This window comes from Olea europaea, unplaced genomic scaffold (genome assembly GCF_002742605.1).
Source record: "Olea europaea var. sylvestris unplaced genomic scaffold, O_europaea_v1 scaffold1038, whole genome shotgun sequence".
Taxonomy (NCBI): Eukaryota; Viridiplantae; Streptophyta; class Magnoliopsida; order Lamiales; family Oleaceae; genus Olea; species Olea europaea.
Genome location: NW_019227716.1, coordinates 264,369 through 277,861, shown reverse-complemented (window position 1 = coordinate 277,861; position 13,493 = coordinate 264,369). Strand labels below are relative to the sequence as shown.

General features: G+C 34.0%; 1 protein-coding gene across 1 annotated transcript; it reads left to right on the top strand.

Annotated features, from left to right (window-relative positions):
- The first annotated feature begins 4,257 nt into the window (after positions 1-4,257).
- Positions 4,258-11,909, top strand: LOC111372847 (thymidylate kinase-like). The gene is made up of 6 exons (XM_022995263.1): positions 4,258-4,436; positions 4,878-5,219; positions 9,959-10,070; positions 10,340-10,399; positions 10,816-10,920; positions 11,359-11,909. Exons 1-6 carry the CDS (start codon positions 4,399-4,401, stop codon positions 11,473-11,475), a joined length of 774 nt encoding a protein of 257 aa, XP_022851031.1. The 5' UTR covers positions 4,258-4,398; the 3' UTR covers positions 11,476-11,909.
- The last annotated feature ends 1,584 nt before the right edge of the window (positions 11,910-13,493 follow it).

Sequence of the window (13,493 nt, the reverse complement as noted above, 5' to 3'; positions counted from 1 at the left end):
TTTTTACCAGCAGGCAACTTGACTTGTACTGAAACTTGGAATCGTAGCCATCGTTTGGTGAGGATTAAAATATTAATTTTGATTTAAATAAAAATTAACAATTAATTTTAATTGTATATTCCATAAAATTCACAACTTTCAAACACACATTTCATTAATTTTTACCGAAATCTACTAAAAATCCAATTTTTATATATATATTTTTTTACCGAACAAGGACATAATATAATAATTAAAAATAACGTAACTTAGTTAGTCATAGCTTAAGTTACTACCAAACTTTTAAATTAATTAATTTATTAAATAGGGATATATATCATATACCAGAGAAATTTATCTCCATGTATGTGGGTGAAATGTCCAAATTTCTAATTTGGAATTAGTCTAATTCTTTGCGACATCATCTTCAAATCAAGTTCATTTCAGACAAATTTTCACACTTTCTATGAAACCTTCTTGAACGAAGTACTTGATCCCTCTAAGCCGACATTCCATCTATCTATCTTTAACAAAAATATTTCATTAAGTCATAATCAATTTGTGGGATTGCATGCTCTATCGTGATCCAACTTCAGATCGCACCATCACATATCTCCCACTATCAAGACTAACTAGGGACCACGCGTTATTGGTATATGGAGTTCAATCTCACAACATTAACCTATCATCAGGAGTAGCTCGATTCCTTTATAAATCCTCGATCATTATATTGATTAAACGTGGGACTTTTGTTCGTACTTTCTTAACATATTTTATGTAATGTTTAGCTTAATTTAAATACCATTTTTTTTTTCCATTTGGTTCTAGTATGTATGTTGCATATATAAATGATCTATCTACTATTGAGTATCCTTTTTCTCATAGGGCATTTATAGGGTCTAGGGGCCCCACACGTATTAAAAAAATAAATAAATTACGTGGACCCACGTATGTGTGTGGCCAGACAGCACCCTGGTTTTGTAAGACTAGCACGACTCTCTTTTCTTAGCTAATGCTTGTAAACTGTGTCATCTAACTCAATTTATTTTATTGGTTGAGTTGATTTTTCTCGAGTAGTTGAGATGGGTCCCTAAAAAGCATTCCCTCCTAATAAGTTAAGCAGAGAGACATTTGGAAAACTTAGGTATGAGAAGATTTTAAAGAAAAGTTGGGGGCTGAATTCTTATCAAACTTGTATTCTTACGAAGAAAGCAAATATATTATAATTAAAGAATGTCGACATGTCGAATGTAATCAATTTTAAAGTTTCTATTAAAATTAGGTATTTGAGATATATTTAAAACTTTCCTTTTTTTAAATAGTAAAATAGTTAATATGGCAGGTTGGGCAGGATCTCACAGCCTTTCTTTTGCTTTCCTTTTTTCTTTTTTGGTGAATCCAATCTCCCATATTAATCAGATTATATTATCTTTTATTAATATCTGGGCAAGAGTGATTATAGTAGGAGTCTAATCATAACAATTTGATTTGTGGTAGGACAAAGCTATTGCAATTAAATTAGACGATTGAAAACTATTATATATAGATATGAACGAAAGTGTAAGCCTTTATTATTATTTTACAACAAACTACTTGTTAATAACTTGAGGGATCGCCACGCAAAAGGATCGCTGGAAGGTTCAAAATTGTGACATCAATGGACGAAGGCACCAATTTACTCTTACGATTTATATTTTGTTTATGTTTCGCTTTCCTACTTATTATTTTAGTTTTGGGGTTAACTTTAATGATGATTTTATCCCAAACTACGTCCCTCAAATTCTTGATTTGTAGCATTGCGATTGTCATTGTTGGCATCTTTGAAATTGTCGTAGCATGTGCAATTATTTTTTCTGCACGTAGGGAACTCAAGCAACAGGCAAAAGTTGCACCAGAGTCGATTGTAGAAGTTTAAGTCCTTGTTTATCGATTTGAATCTAATTTAATTTTAATTCTTGTGACAATTTGTATTCTGGATTTTGGTGTTCAAAAGCAATATGGAGATTGTTGAAGTTGTTATAGCATTTGTGCGTATTTTAATTTATTTTTTTATCCACGTAGAACTCAAACATGCAAAAGTTGGACATGAGACTGTAGCAAAAGTTTAATCCCTGTTTACCAATTTGTTTATAATTTTATTTTTATTATTTTCGAATTTCTTGCATCGAGAGTTCTGAATGATATCGATATCGTTACTTCTATCTTTATACCATAAAATAATGTATTCATTATGTCCGAGTCTCAATTATTTTTGATAGTACTATAATTTTTTTTTCTTTTCGTACATAAAATTGATTATATTAACGTTAGACAAAATAAAAGAACATATAAAAGTGAATTGTTGTCACACAATCTTATTATGTCTAGGATACATTTGATACTTAGTATAACATTGACCTCGGAAAGTTTTTAACTGTCTTCAAATTGGTATATTCAATTTATTAAGTATTGAATTGAGACGAAAAGGGTGTATAAACATGGGACTCGTATGTTATGCTCGTTACTAGAACCGTGAAGCCTACTCGACTAGTGAGACTTGATAACATTGTGTACTGAAAATATATAATTTATATTTCAATATTATAAGAATCGATAATAAGAAATTAAGAATGATTGGTTTATTTAACTGGAAAAACATTAAATTTAAAAACCATTAGAATATTCATGGAGTCGAAACTGGATCCAATTTACTAGTTTTCCTAGTTATATTTCAAAAAGATTTTTTTAATATTTTTTTTGTATATATTAATTAAATTTTTTTGATCATTGGTTGATCCCTATTTTGATCCTTGATTATTTACCTTTGCTGGTTGATGCTCGAAGTTGGTTTTGATGGTTATATAAATAATAACAATATCCTGCTTTTATCTAAATAAAATTGAAAAATACATCATTTTACAGTTTTTAGAAAAATGCCACATTTTCGTTAAAAATCAATATATTACAATTTGCCTTTTTTGTAATTATTTTTTGAAAAAAAACAATTTTTTATTTGAAATTATCATTTCAACTTTTTCTTAGAAAATGATATTTTTCAAATCACGTGGTAGCCTTGCCCTTCGTAGTCCACCCTAGTTTTTGAGAAGTATTGTTCCATGTTAGTGGGCATTATCGATACTAAAACACCATATATACGATTGCAAAATTATCACTAGGTTTTCTCAGATTTTTCTCTCCGATGGTGGCGGGGGGCACGGGTCTAAGGGCTAGTCGTTTGAAAAAAATTAAAGATTTTTTTTCCCTTTTTTTCTGAATTATTTTCTTTTGATTTATTCTTTTTATCTTTCTTTAATCATTCTAACTAAAATTAAGAAAATTACTTATTATTATTTTTTTTTTTTTGTAAAAATGAGTTTTGTAATAGTTAATTTTTAAAAGAATGTGTTGCTAAAAAGTAACAATTTTTTTAAATTGATGTGTAAAATTATTTTATTGATAATTATAACCGTGAACCCGGCTCGTCCCTTTCACGAGTTGAGCTTAAGCTAATTTACAAGTGAGCAATGAACGTGCCGATTCGATGTTCTTTTTATAAATCAACAAAATAAGTCCACAGTAAGCAACTTTTTATAAATTCAATAAAAAATTTCAAGAATGGGGTAAAAAATGCATTGACCCACGAGCTTGGATGAGTTGACAGGTTTGGACTCAGGCTCAACTCATGAAAAATAATGTGAGCTTGACTCGACCTTTGACTTGTCTCAAAATAAATTCGAGCCGCTCATGGATTGAGCCGAGCACATGAGATCGAGAATCACTTAACTGAAAATGAATTTGAAAAAAAAAAAAAAAAAAAAAAAGAGGTTCAAACATGGGGCTAAAAGATGCCTCAACAAAACCAGTTAATGCATGGGGAATCGCTTAACAGTGTTGGTGAAAGCGTGATTTTTATTGTTTTTTTAAATTTTTTAGATTTGTTAATGCTCTTGCTGTTGAATTAATAAAAGAATAAAATGCGATTCTAGTGCAACCACGTACGCTTTTAACCATTTAAAGAATCTTTTTCAAATATTTATTGAAATAATTATTTTCTCTCCACTTGAATTTGTAAAATTCAGTTTGTACGTATATTATATTTACATCACTTATATGTGCTACGTGATCCCTGTATTATTTACTCAAAATTATTCTCATAAGAGCTGAATTTTGCCTTTTTATGAATGAGTCAATTAAGTGTGTATTATTAAAGCAACGTTACTCTTAGCTTTGAACTACACAATTCGATATAATAATTTAACATGTTTTATGGGTGAACAGGTAGTCATTTTCTTTTTATTAATTCACAGATCAAAATCTCATTTTTCTGGTTTAATTCATGCATCATTACTAGCTTTTACTTCATAATTTACTGGATTTGTCTGAGTGGATCTGCCAATATTTGTAGTATACTCTCTGCCAAATCTTTTTGGAGCGTAAGAAATGACACATGCTTGCTGTTTCTCCGTTTGTAAAGCTTTGTAAGATTTTATTATGCACAAGTTCTTATTTTGTTTGGTTAATCATACTAATATGTGTCGTTTCAATTGATCATGAAATACATTTTTTTTAATCATCACTTTCATAGATTATAGTCATCTACAAAAATGAAAAAAATTCAGTTGTAGACCCGAGAAGGGTAAATTGTTATTTAGATAAGTTAGTGACCTCCTTTGTGAGAGTATTGTTAGCCTGCAGCACGTTTATAAGGTGTTTGATGAAATGCTTTTATGGGTTTTGGATGTGTGTCTCGATGGCCAAGGTAAGAAAGAAATCTATTGGAAAAAGTGAAACTGAATGGTGCTATAGCTTTCACATGCTTAACATGTAATAGGATTGTGTATTTTGTTGTGAAATATGACAAATTGTTGAAATTCATTTGTAATTTATGGCTGTTGCTTATCACTTGCTGTTCTTTGTAGAAAATTTGCAACAGCAGCAGGACGACTATCAACAAGTTTTCACTACGGGTTGAAATTTCCATTCAAGTGCTCATCAAGACAGATTCACATGGAACATAAACGAAGCAGTGATTCAAGGGGTGCTTTAATTGTTCTAGAAGGGCTTGATCGATGTGGGAAAACTTCTCAATCAAGCAGACTACTTTCCTACTTGGAAGAGTTAGGACGTGCAGTTGAATCTTGGAGATTTCCTGATAGAACTACAAATGTTGGGCAAATGATTTCTTCCTATCTTGGCAATAAATCACATCTGGATGATCACACAATCCATCTTCTTTTCAATGCGAATCGTTGGGAGAAGAGGTGATGCTGACATCCATTTATTATTTATTTTCTATTTGGACTCTTAGTTATATTTTATTTGGACTATTGTTTATGTTTTCGTTATTGGGCTTGTTTAGTGGGTTTGGCCCAAGCCCTTCTCTTTAGGGTTTATCTTCTGCTATTTATTTCTGTTTTGTTTCTCATTTTGAGACAGTTGATGATGAATTAGAATTGAAATATTTTTTGGTGGCTTGCAGCCGTTTTCTCCCTCCCCTCTCTTCCTCTGGTTTCTTCTCCTCTTCTCCCTTCTCTCTGTTTCTCCTCCCCGTTCCTTCTTCCTTCTTTTTTATTCATCCTACATCAAATTTGGTATCAGAGCCGAACCATGGGTAATTTCTTTTCTTTAATCCAAAATTTATTCATATTTCCTTCCCAAAATCTGTTGGAACAGCACGAACTAAAAGAATATTTGGTACAGGCAGCAGTTTTTTCTTCTTCTTCAATTTTCAGTCTTAGTTGAAAAAAAAAATTACTGTTCATCGCGGTATTGTTCACACAGAATTTCAGTTTAGTATTTTGGCCAGTTTCTTAAAAAAAAAAAAAAAAAGTTACTGTTCACGCCCAAAAAAAAAATTTTCGTTTTTTTCTGCTGCTCATAAAAAAAATTGTAATGTTGTTCCACAAATCTCAACCCCTAGCATTCAAGCCCATTTAGTCCAACTAACCCAGCCTACTCTTTACGACCCAGGCCCACTCTCCAAACACCAACCCCAGCTGGCCCATCTCTATAACAGGATCCAAACCCCTTCCCATCTGACCCAGTCCCAAATATCCGACCAAACCCGATTATAACCAATCCATTAACATCAAATATCCCACAGTTTCACCCGATTCCTCTCTCACAACCACTCTCTTGCTGCCATCGCCTCTAATCACCATCACACGCTACCACTTCATTATCTATTGTACCCAAGCATCCACTTCAAATCAGCACAGTCAACCATATACATAATCCAATTTGCCGTCTTCTTCAACACATTCTACAGATTTCTATCACCGACACCCACCCACTCAGACGCCTCTATCCCCGGCGTTTCTATCTTCCACCAACTTCATTGATCAAGCAGTTTACTGTCTCTACTACCAAGCAACCCATTCAGTTACACAGAGGTTTCTATTTCTGCATCTGTCCAATTTCAGTGAAGCCAACAATTTAGAATATGCAATGACCGTGAGTTCAGGAGCTGAAGACATTTGACACAGGCAAATCAGAGGCCCAATCGTTAGCAATTCAGGCAACTAGACTACAGGGAGTTGCTATCTCCTAATTCTCATTGGTTTATACTGCTGTTTTATTTTAAAAGTGTATCACTTAGATTCTTTGTGTTGCTGTTACTATCACAACTTTGGCCTCAAACTTCACTTGACTGGAATCACTCATTGAATTGACTTGCCATTGTTGCCCCATTTATCTCACTGAATTGATGTGCCATTGTTACCTCTTTATTCTACCTGATTGGAAATCTTGACAATACCATTAGATCTTAACAAGCATTGGACCCTTGCTTTATTATTTACAAGTATCAGCACTATTAACTTGCATTTTTGGAAGGGAAGAAAAGAGAGAGAATTTCAAATTGATGTTTTAATCGTTGGTCCTTGATGCATATAGGTCTCTCTATTGCATTTCATTTTGGTAGTATTGCTTTGCATGTAGTTACATATTGGTCATCTTGTCACTTCTAGCTCTAGTACCTTAAACATGAACCCCTCACAATTCTATGCACTCACCCAACAAATAGCGGCTATTCAAACTCAAATGACCGCTACTCTTGAAGAGAGTAAGGCCCTATCTATTAGTTCGAAAAATTTTAAACACATCCCTCATTCGATTGATGTTAATAATTTTAAGGTGTCCCATAATAGACAACTTCGTCGACAAGGTAATCAAAAATACTTTCGACCCGATTGTAAGGATAGGGATAGGAATAGGGATCAGATTCATGAGCGAGAACGAGATAATTTTGAAATTCTTACTCAATGGAATGCCCTTAAACAAGGAAATCAATTAGTGACTGAGTATATCGCGCAATTTGAGGAATTTCGAATCAAATGTCATTTAATTGAGGATGAGAGCATGACTTTGAGTAGGTTTAGCTAAGGTCTGAGAGATGATCTTAAGCGCGAGCTTTTCCTTCGAGGTGTCACTACTCTTGATCACGCTTACTCTTTAGCTCGAGATTATGAGTTGATTATTAGTACTCCATATGAAAAGCGTGGTCATCGTCGCTCACCCATCTCATTAGCGTCACCTCATCATAAGTCTATCATAAAACCGTCTCCGTCTAATATTCCTCATATTTGGAAAAATAATTGTAAAGGTCGTGATAGTCCACAATCTCCTTTTCCATGTAGCAAGCATATTGACAATCATCCTTCGGTGTCATTGGCTCCAATTCCTCCCGTTAAGTCCCTTCTAGGGCCTCCCCCATCTGATGTTCCTCTAATTTTGAAAAATAAGGGTAAAATTTTTTATAATCATCATTTGGCTTCATTGGCTCCACCTCCTCCCGTTAAGTCCCTTCTAGGACCTCCCCCTTCTAATGATTCTCCAATTTTAGAAAATCAGGGTAGAGTTTCTGAAACTTCAAGGTCTTCTTCTCACTTGTTGTGCGTCAATTGTAAAGATTTTGGCCACATTTCTTCCAAATGTACTAATCGAACCTTAGTCATGGAAGAACGAAAGAATGTAATAGATATGCCATTAGAAGATCTAGTCTATGAACCTAAACTTGAAGATTTTGATAACTTGGATGATAGTGAGGACACTTCTTTAGGTGGACTCCAGACTCTTCCCGAGACTTTAGATACTATACCCCTTGTTTCTGACAACTCTCGGTCACATGTTATATGTCATACCCTTGCACAACTCAAAGAGCTTGATGATTTCGCTGACCACCCTTGGAGAATCCAATCGCCTGTGGTTAGCATTAAATCAACATTCCCCACTACTGACCAACTTCAAACTGATGGTCAAAATGAAGTCGTTAACCAAAGTCCTGGCAATTTATTCAAGTCTCTAGTCCAGAAAATTCTTAGAAATTGGGACTTGATTCCCCCAACTGTTCAAATTGCGTATAACAATTCTGTAAATCGGTCTCTAGGTTTGAATCCATTTGAAACTGTTCATAGTTATAAGTCTAGGCGGCCGTTAGACCTTATTTCCATGTCCCCACATGCTAGTGTGTCGATATCAGTTGAAGCATTTGTGCATCATCTTCATGACTTGCATATTAAGATTAATAAACAACTTCACGCTAGTAATACATTATATAAACTTCAAACTGATTTGCATAAACAATATTTTCAATTTCATACTGGGGATTATGTTATATTGCAAGCCGGTAGTGTTGGTCCTTTTAAAGTTTTAAAGCATGTTGGTCCATACGCACATGTCATTAATTTTTCATCACATTTTGGCCACCACTCTACTTTACATATTGAAGACTTAGTTACTTACAAAGGCCTTTTTAATTTCCTTGATGATCCTTTTCTACTTCCTTATGTTGATCCCCAACCTAAAGATATTACCATTTTCACTCCAATAACACATGTCACAGCACACAAAGATGTAATTGATGTTATTTTAGATAAACAGGTTGTGTTGACCAATGAGGAAGATTTTGGGGATGAGTGGCATGAATTTTTACTATTGGGAGTTCAGTATCGGTATGTGATTACAAAGAAAGATCGTCCTCCTTGGTTAGATCATATCCTTGAGGATAAGCTACAACTATCCTTGTTATCATTTGTGGAGTTTCGGTATTTGGTCATCGAGAAAGATCGTCTCCCGTGACATGACTTGGAGCCTTTCGCATCAGATTCAGTGCAACATTCTACTTTATCTACTCGACGGGGTCGAGTTTTTCTCCCACCCCGGGAGAGTTGATGCGGACATCCATTTATTATTTATTTTCTATTTGGACTCTTAGTTATATTTTATTTGGACTATTGTTTATGTTTTCATTATTGGGTTTGTTTAGTGGGTTTGGCCCAAGCCCTTCTCTTTAGGGTTTATCTTCTGCTATTTATTTCTGTTTTGTTTCTCATTTTGAGACAGTTGATGATGAATTAGAATTGAAATATTTTTTGGTGGCTTGCAGCCGTTTTCTCCCTCCCCTCTCTTCCTCTGGTTTCTTCTCCTCTTCTCCCTTCTCTCTGTTTCTTCTCCCCGTTCCTTCTTCTTTCTTTTTTATTCATCCTACATCAAGAGGTTAGTTTTTGTGTGATGGTTTCCAACATTTGGCCATATGCATATTGAAGTTGATTCTCACTAAAATGTGCTCTTTGGATTCCGCATCACATGTCAGGTAATTGTGTTTTTGTACACAAAAAAATAAGGGTAAATTAATGCAAGGATATGGCATGCCTCTAAATGAAAGAGAACGTGAGACACGTATAAGATGCAACACTACCTACATTATATCCATATTTGCACATCCGCTCTGTACGGCCTAATCCATAAATTTATTCAAATATTTAATGTTTGTAGTTCTGTAGAATTTGAATTATTACTCTGCACACCTTTTCTTGTGAACTGGACCCTCATTTAAGGGAACAATCGAGCTTAGTTTGGCTGCCTTTCAGTTTGGGTGACATTTGTTACTTTTCATACGCATAATCTATCTTGGGACATAAAATAGTTATTCAAAATAACACTTGATTGAAGTCACATTAAAGTTCAAAGATTGATACCTGATTGCTGACTGTTGATGTAGATCGCTGATGGAGTCGAAGCTGAAGAGTGGAACCACTCTTATTATTGATCGTTACTCTTATTCTGGGGTTGCTTTCTCATCTGCCAAAGGACTCGATATGGAGTGGTGTAAGGTAGAGACATCTTCGGTGTTACTATTATAAGATGTTAAGCTCTTGTTTAGTAAAGCTTTTCTCAGATTTTAAGCTAGTGAAACTCCATTTCTAACAACACATTTCATTAGACTCACAACTTTTATCCACGGTTTAACCACTCATTTTATGGGATCCGTCAGCTTATAGTCTCAAAAAGCTTTTTCAAACAGGCTAAATATATTATATCCTACTGCTAAGTTTGAAATATAATTCTTGAAGCTAGTTAAATTATGATGTCTTTTGCGCAGGCTCCAGAAATAGGCCTATTAGCTCCTGATCTGGTATTATATCTTGACATATCACCAGAAGTAAGTAATTTTGGATGTGCTCTTTTATGTGCAATTTATAACATTGAATTTCCAAACAGCCTTGAATCTATATTGGCATCTTATATGTTTTAATGAAGAAATGTGTTGAGGTTACTGCATTGTTCTTTGTGGTTTCAAAGTATCTATTTAGGGTGAATTTGCAGTGTATTACATACCTTCATGGTATGCGACTAAGTCTAATTTTATTTACGTGCATTTGTAGAGGTAACATACTGGAGAAGACTCGTATTCTGGAACCCTTGCGCCATTATTCACTGAGTTGAACATAACAGTCTTGTTATACATTCTTTTCTTACTCTTTTGATCTCTATCTGTATAAGCATCACGTGTGTCAAATGTGTATTCTTATGATATTACGCCTTCTTTCTAATTAAACTTGCTTTTGAAATTCTTAGAAAGCTGCTGAACGTGGAGGTTATGGAGAAGAAAGATATGAGCAGCTTGAATTTCAGAAAAAGGTTGCCCGATCATTTAAGGCTCTTCGTGATGCCTCATGGAAGGTAATGAAAATTTAGCCCTTTCTGATACTTCTATATTTTCAGCATGCCACCGATTGAGTGTGTGAAAAAGTCTGAAATTTTAAAAAGTAGAATTGTGAAATTATACAAATACATGTGCCAGAAGTCTAAAAACCAGTTGATGCAATCTTTGAGTTAATCTCAGACCTCTGATGGGGTTAGTACGTTCCCTTTGACACAAACTTCTAGTTTCAGATTCACAATGTATTAGTGTATGACATATTATGTCGCTTATTAAATCTTCAATTTGCAGTATCTTGATAATTTATGAGTTGACTCACTGTTATTTTCCTTGCCATAGAACAAAATGTCCACTTCCTTTTCATAAGTCGACTCTAATAAGCTTTTACGATCAGATGCCATTACTCTGGGTGGTAAAACTATTATGCAATAATGTTGGCCTCTTTTGTTATCTTGTAGAATATAAACGCCTCACTTCCGATTGAGGATGTTGAAAAACAGTTGAGAGAAACTGTACTGAACTGCGTGGAGACGTGTGGACAAGGAAAACCTCTTTTAGAGCTCTGGTTATCTTAAGTTTTTTACTCTGGCTGAGTGCATGTTTTAGACAGGCTTTCCTGTGATTATGAAAGTGAGGTATGTATCTTTAATTCAGGTTAATATTTATGTTTTCTAGTTCAGAAGGTTGGCTGTCAAGATGACTATGATCGTAAACCACATACAATGCCTTAGCCCCATGTGTCCAAATTGAATTAATTTATATGTACAATATTTTTGTGCAACGTTGTTGACAATGTTGGTTGTGTTAAAAAAGTGCTGGTTGAAAAGATGAATTGTTTTTTAATCTGTCCAATGGCAACATAGCATGTTGTCAAAATCATTGTACACCAAGCATCGTGGGGCCAAATTAAACCACTTGTATTGCTAGTGCTGATTATCGATTTCAGGATAAAAGGATTCGATTATATGTAGGTTAAAAGTTAATTTGAAGTAAATGTTTTTGCCATTTTAAGTTTTTTAGAAGTTTGTTATTTTGTTGTCAACTCGTGCCATAATGTAGTGGGATAAGACCTACGTAAATTGTACAATCATGTTTGGTGTACATTATATTTCACATAATTTTTTTACACTTTGCCACGTGTCACACCATTGGACAATTTAAAAATAAAACAGTTTTTCATCCAATCAATTCTTGACAACATGAATGATGTATGTAAAGAAAATGATATAGATATGGCATAATTCTAGAGCATAACCGTGTGTAAATTGCCATCGATGGTATAGAACATGAAAAGATTGCCGGTGATAACAAGTTTTGCAGCCCACCGAACTTGCATGAGCTGTTTAGGCCTGTCCCAAACTTAGACATGCTCATGGGTCGAATTTAATGTTTAAAAGGACTATTATGCAATTACTAAAAGAAGAATATTAAACAAAAAGAAACAAGAAAAGGGCGTCAAAGGAAAAAGGAGAAAAGGTCACCTCAACCCACTCCAACTCTGTTGCCATTATCACCGGCACCGGGATCATTTTGCAAATTCAAACCAAAACTTCTCCTCGCCATCAACTCCAGCCCTCACGCCTCATCCCAAGTCCAGTCGATTCCATCACCACGCCCAAAGCTCCAATTATACTGTTATAAAAATGTTGAATAAAGTCAAATGACCAGCGAGAATGACCGCATCGATGTCTGTACACTCACATGGATGTGTGGATCTCGTGTGAATAAAATAATGTCCGACCCTATGTGTGTGTATGCAGTCATCTCCGATGTCAAATCCAATATTCGTGTAGGATGGTTGAAAATTTTTGCAAATCAATCAAAAGTTGGTGACATTTATTTCGGGAAAAGAACTTGATTGGGTCTCCGTTTGGTCCCTATTTTTTCAAATTAAAATGAGTCGAATAAATTATTATTTTTTTTAAAAAGAGTGATTAAAAAAGAAAAGAATATTGATTTACTTGTAATATTATTTTATGGAAGACCGTGTGATTGAAAATAAGAGAGAAAAATAAAATATAATTTGATGAGGGCAAATGGGGCTTGAGTTAACTTTTCCATTTAAAACAAAACCCACCAAAAAAAACCTTCTCGATCTTTAAACAAATTGATGGCATGTGTATGTTTAATAGTAGAGTGAATTTTTCGTGTGATTAAAAATAGGAGAGAGAAAAATAAAATATATTTTAATGAGGGCTAAACGGGGCTCGAGTTAACTTTTCCATTTAAAACAAAACCCACCAAAAAAACCTTCTCGATCTTTAAACAAATTGAAGGCATGCGTATTTTTAATAGTAAAGTGGACAAAACTCCCAAATTGAATTAGATCAGACCTAATCCTAATCAAATCTTACTGAGCGTTTTTTTTTTTTAAGTTAAATACTTGAACGTGTATTTGAATCAAGTAGAGTTTAATTCGATTCTCGATTCTAGATCAAGAACCGAAAAATCAAATAAGAATTGAATCTCCCTAATTTTATAAATTTATTTATCTTAAATAAGCAAATATATATATATATTTTTAAATAAATTTACTAACTAATTAATTTAGCCTAAACTCAAATATAAGATTTTTTCCATTTCTAATTTGTAG

Excerpts from the sequence above, each read along its gene's own strand:
- LOC111372847 (XM_022995263.1), top strand. The coding sequence starts at position 4,399 with ATGACACATGCTTGCTGTTTCTCCGTTTGTAAAGCTTT. Across the intron at positions 10,071-10,339 it reads TCGATATGGAGTGGTGTAAG|GCTCCAGAAATAGGCCTATT; the intron begins GTAGAGACATCT and ends TCTTTTGCGCAG. Across the intron at positions 10,921-11,358 it reads TTCGTGATGCCTCATGGAAG|AATATAAACGCCTCACTTCC; the intron begins GTAATGAAAATT and ends GTTATCTTGTAG.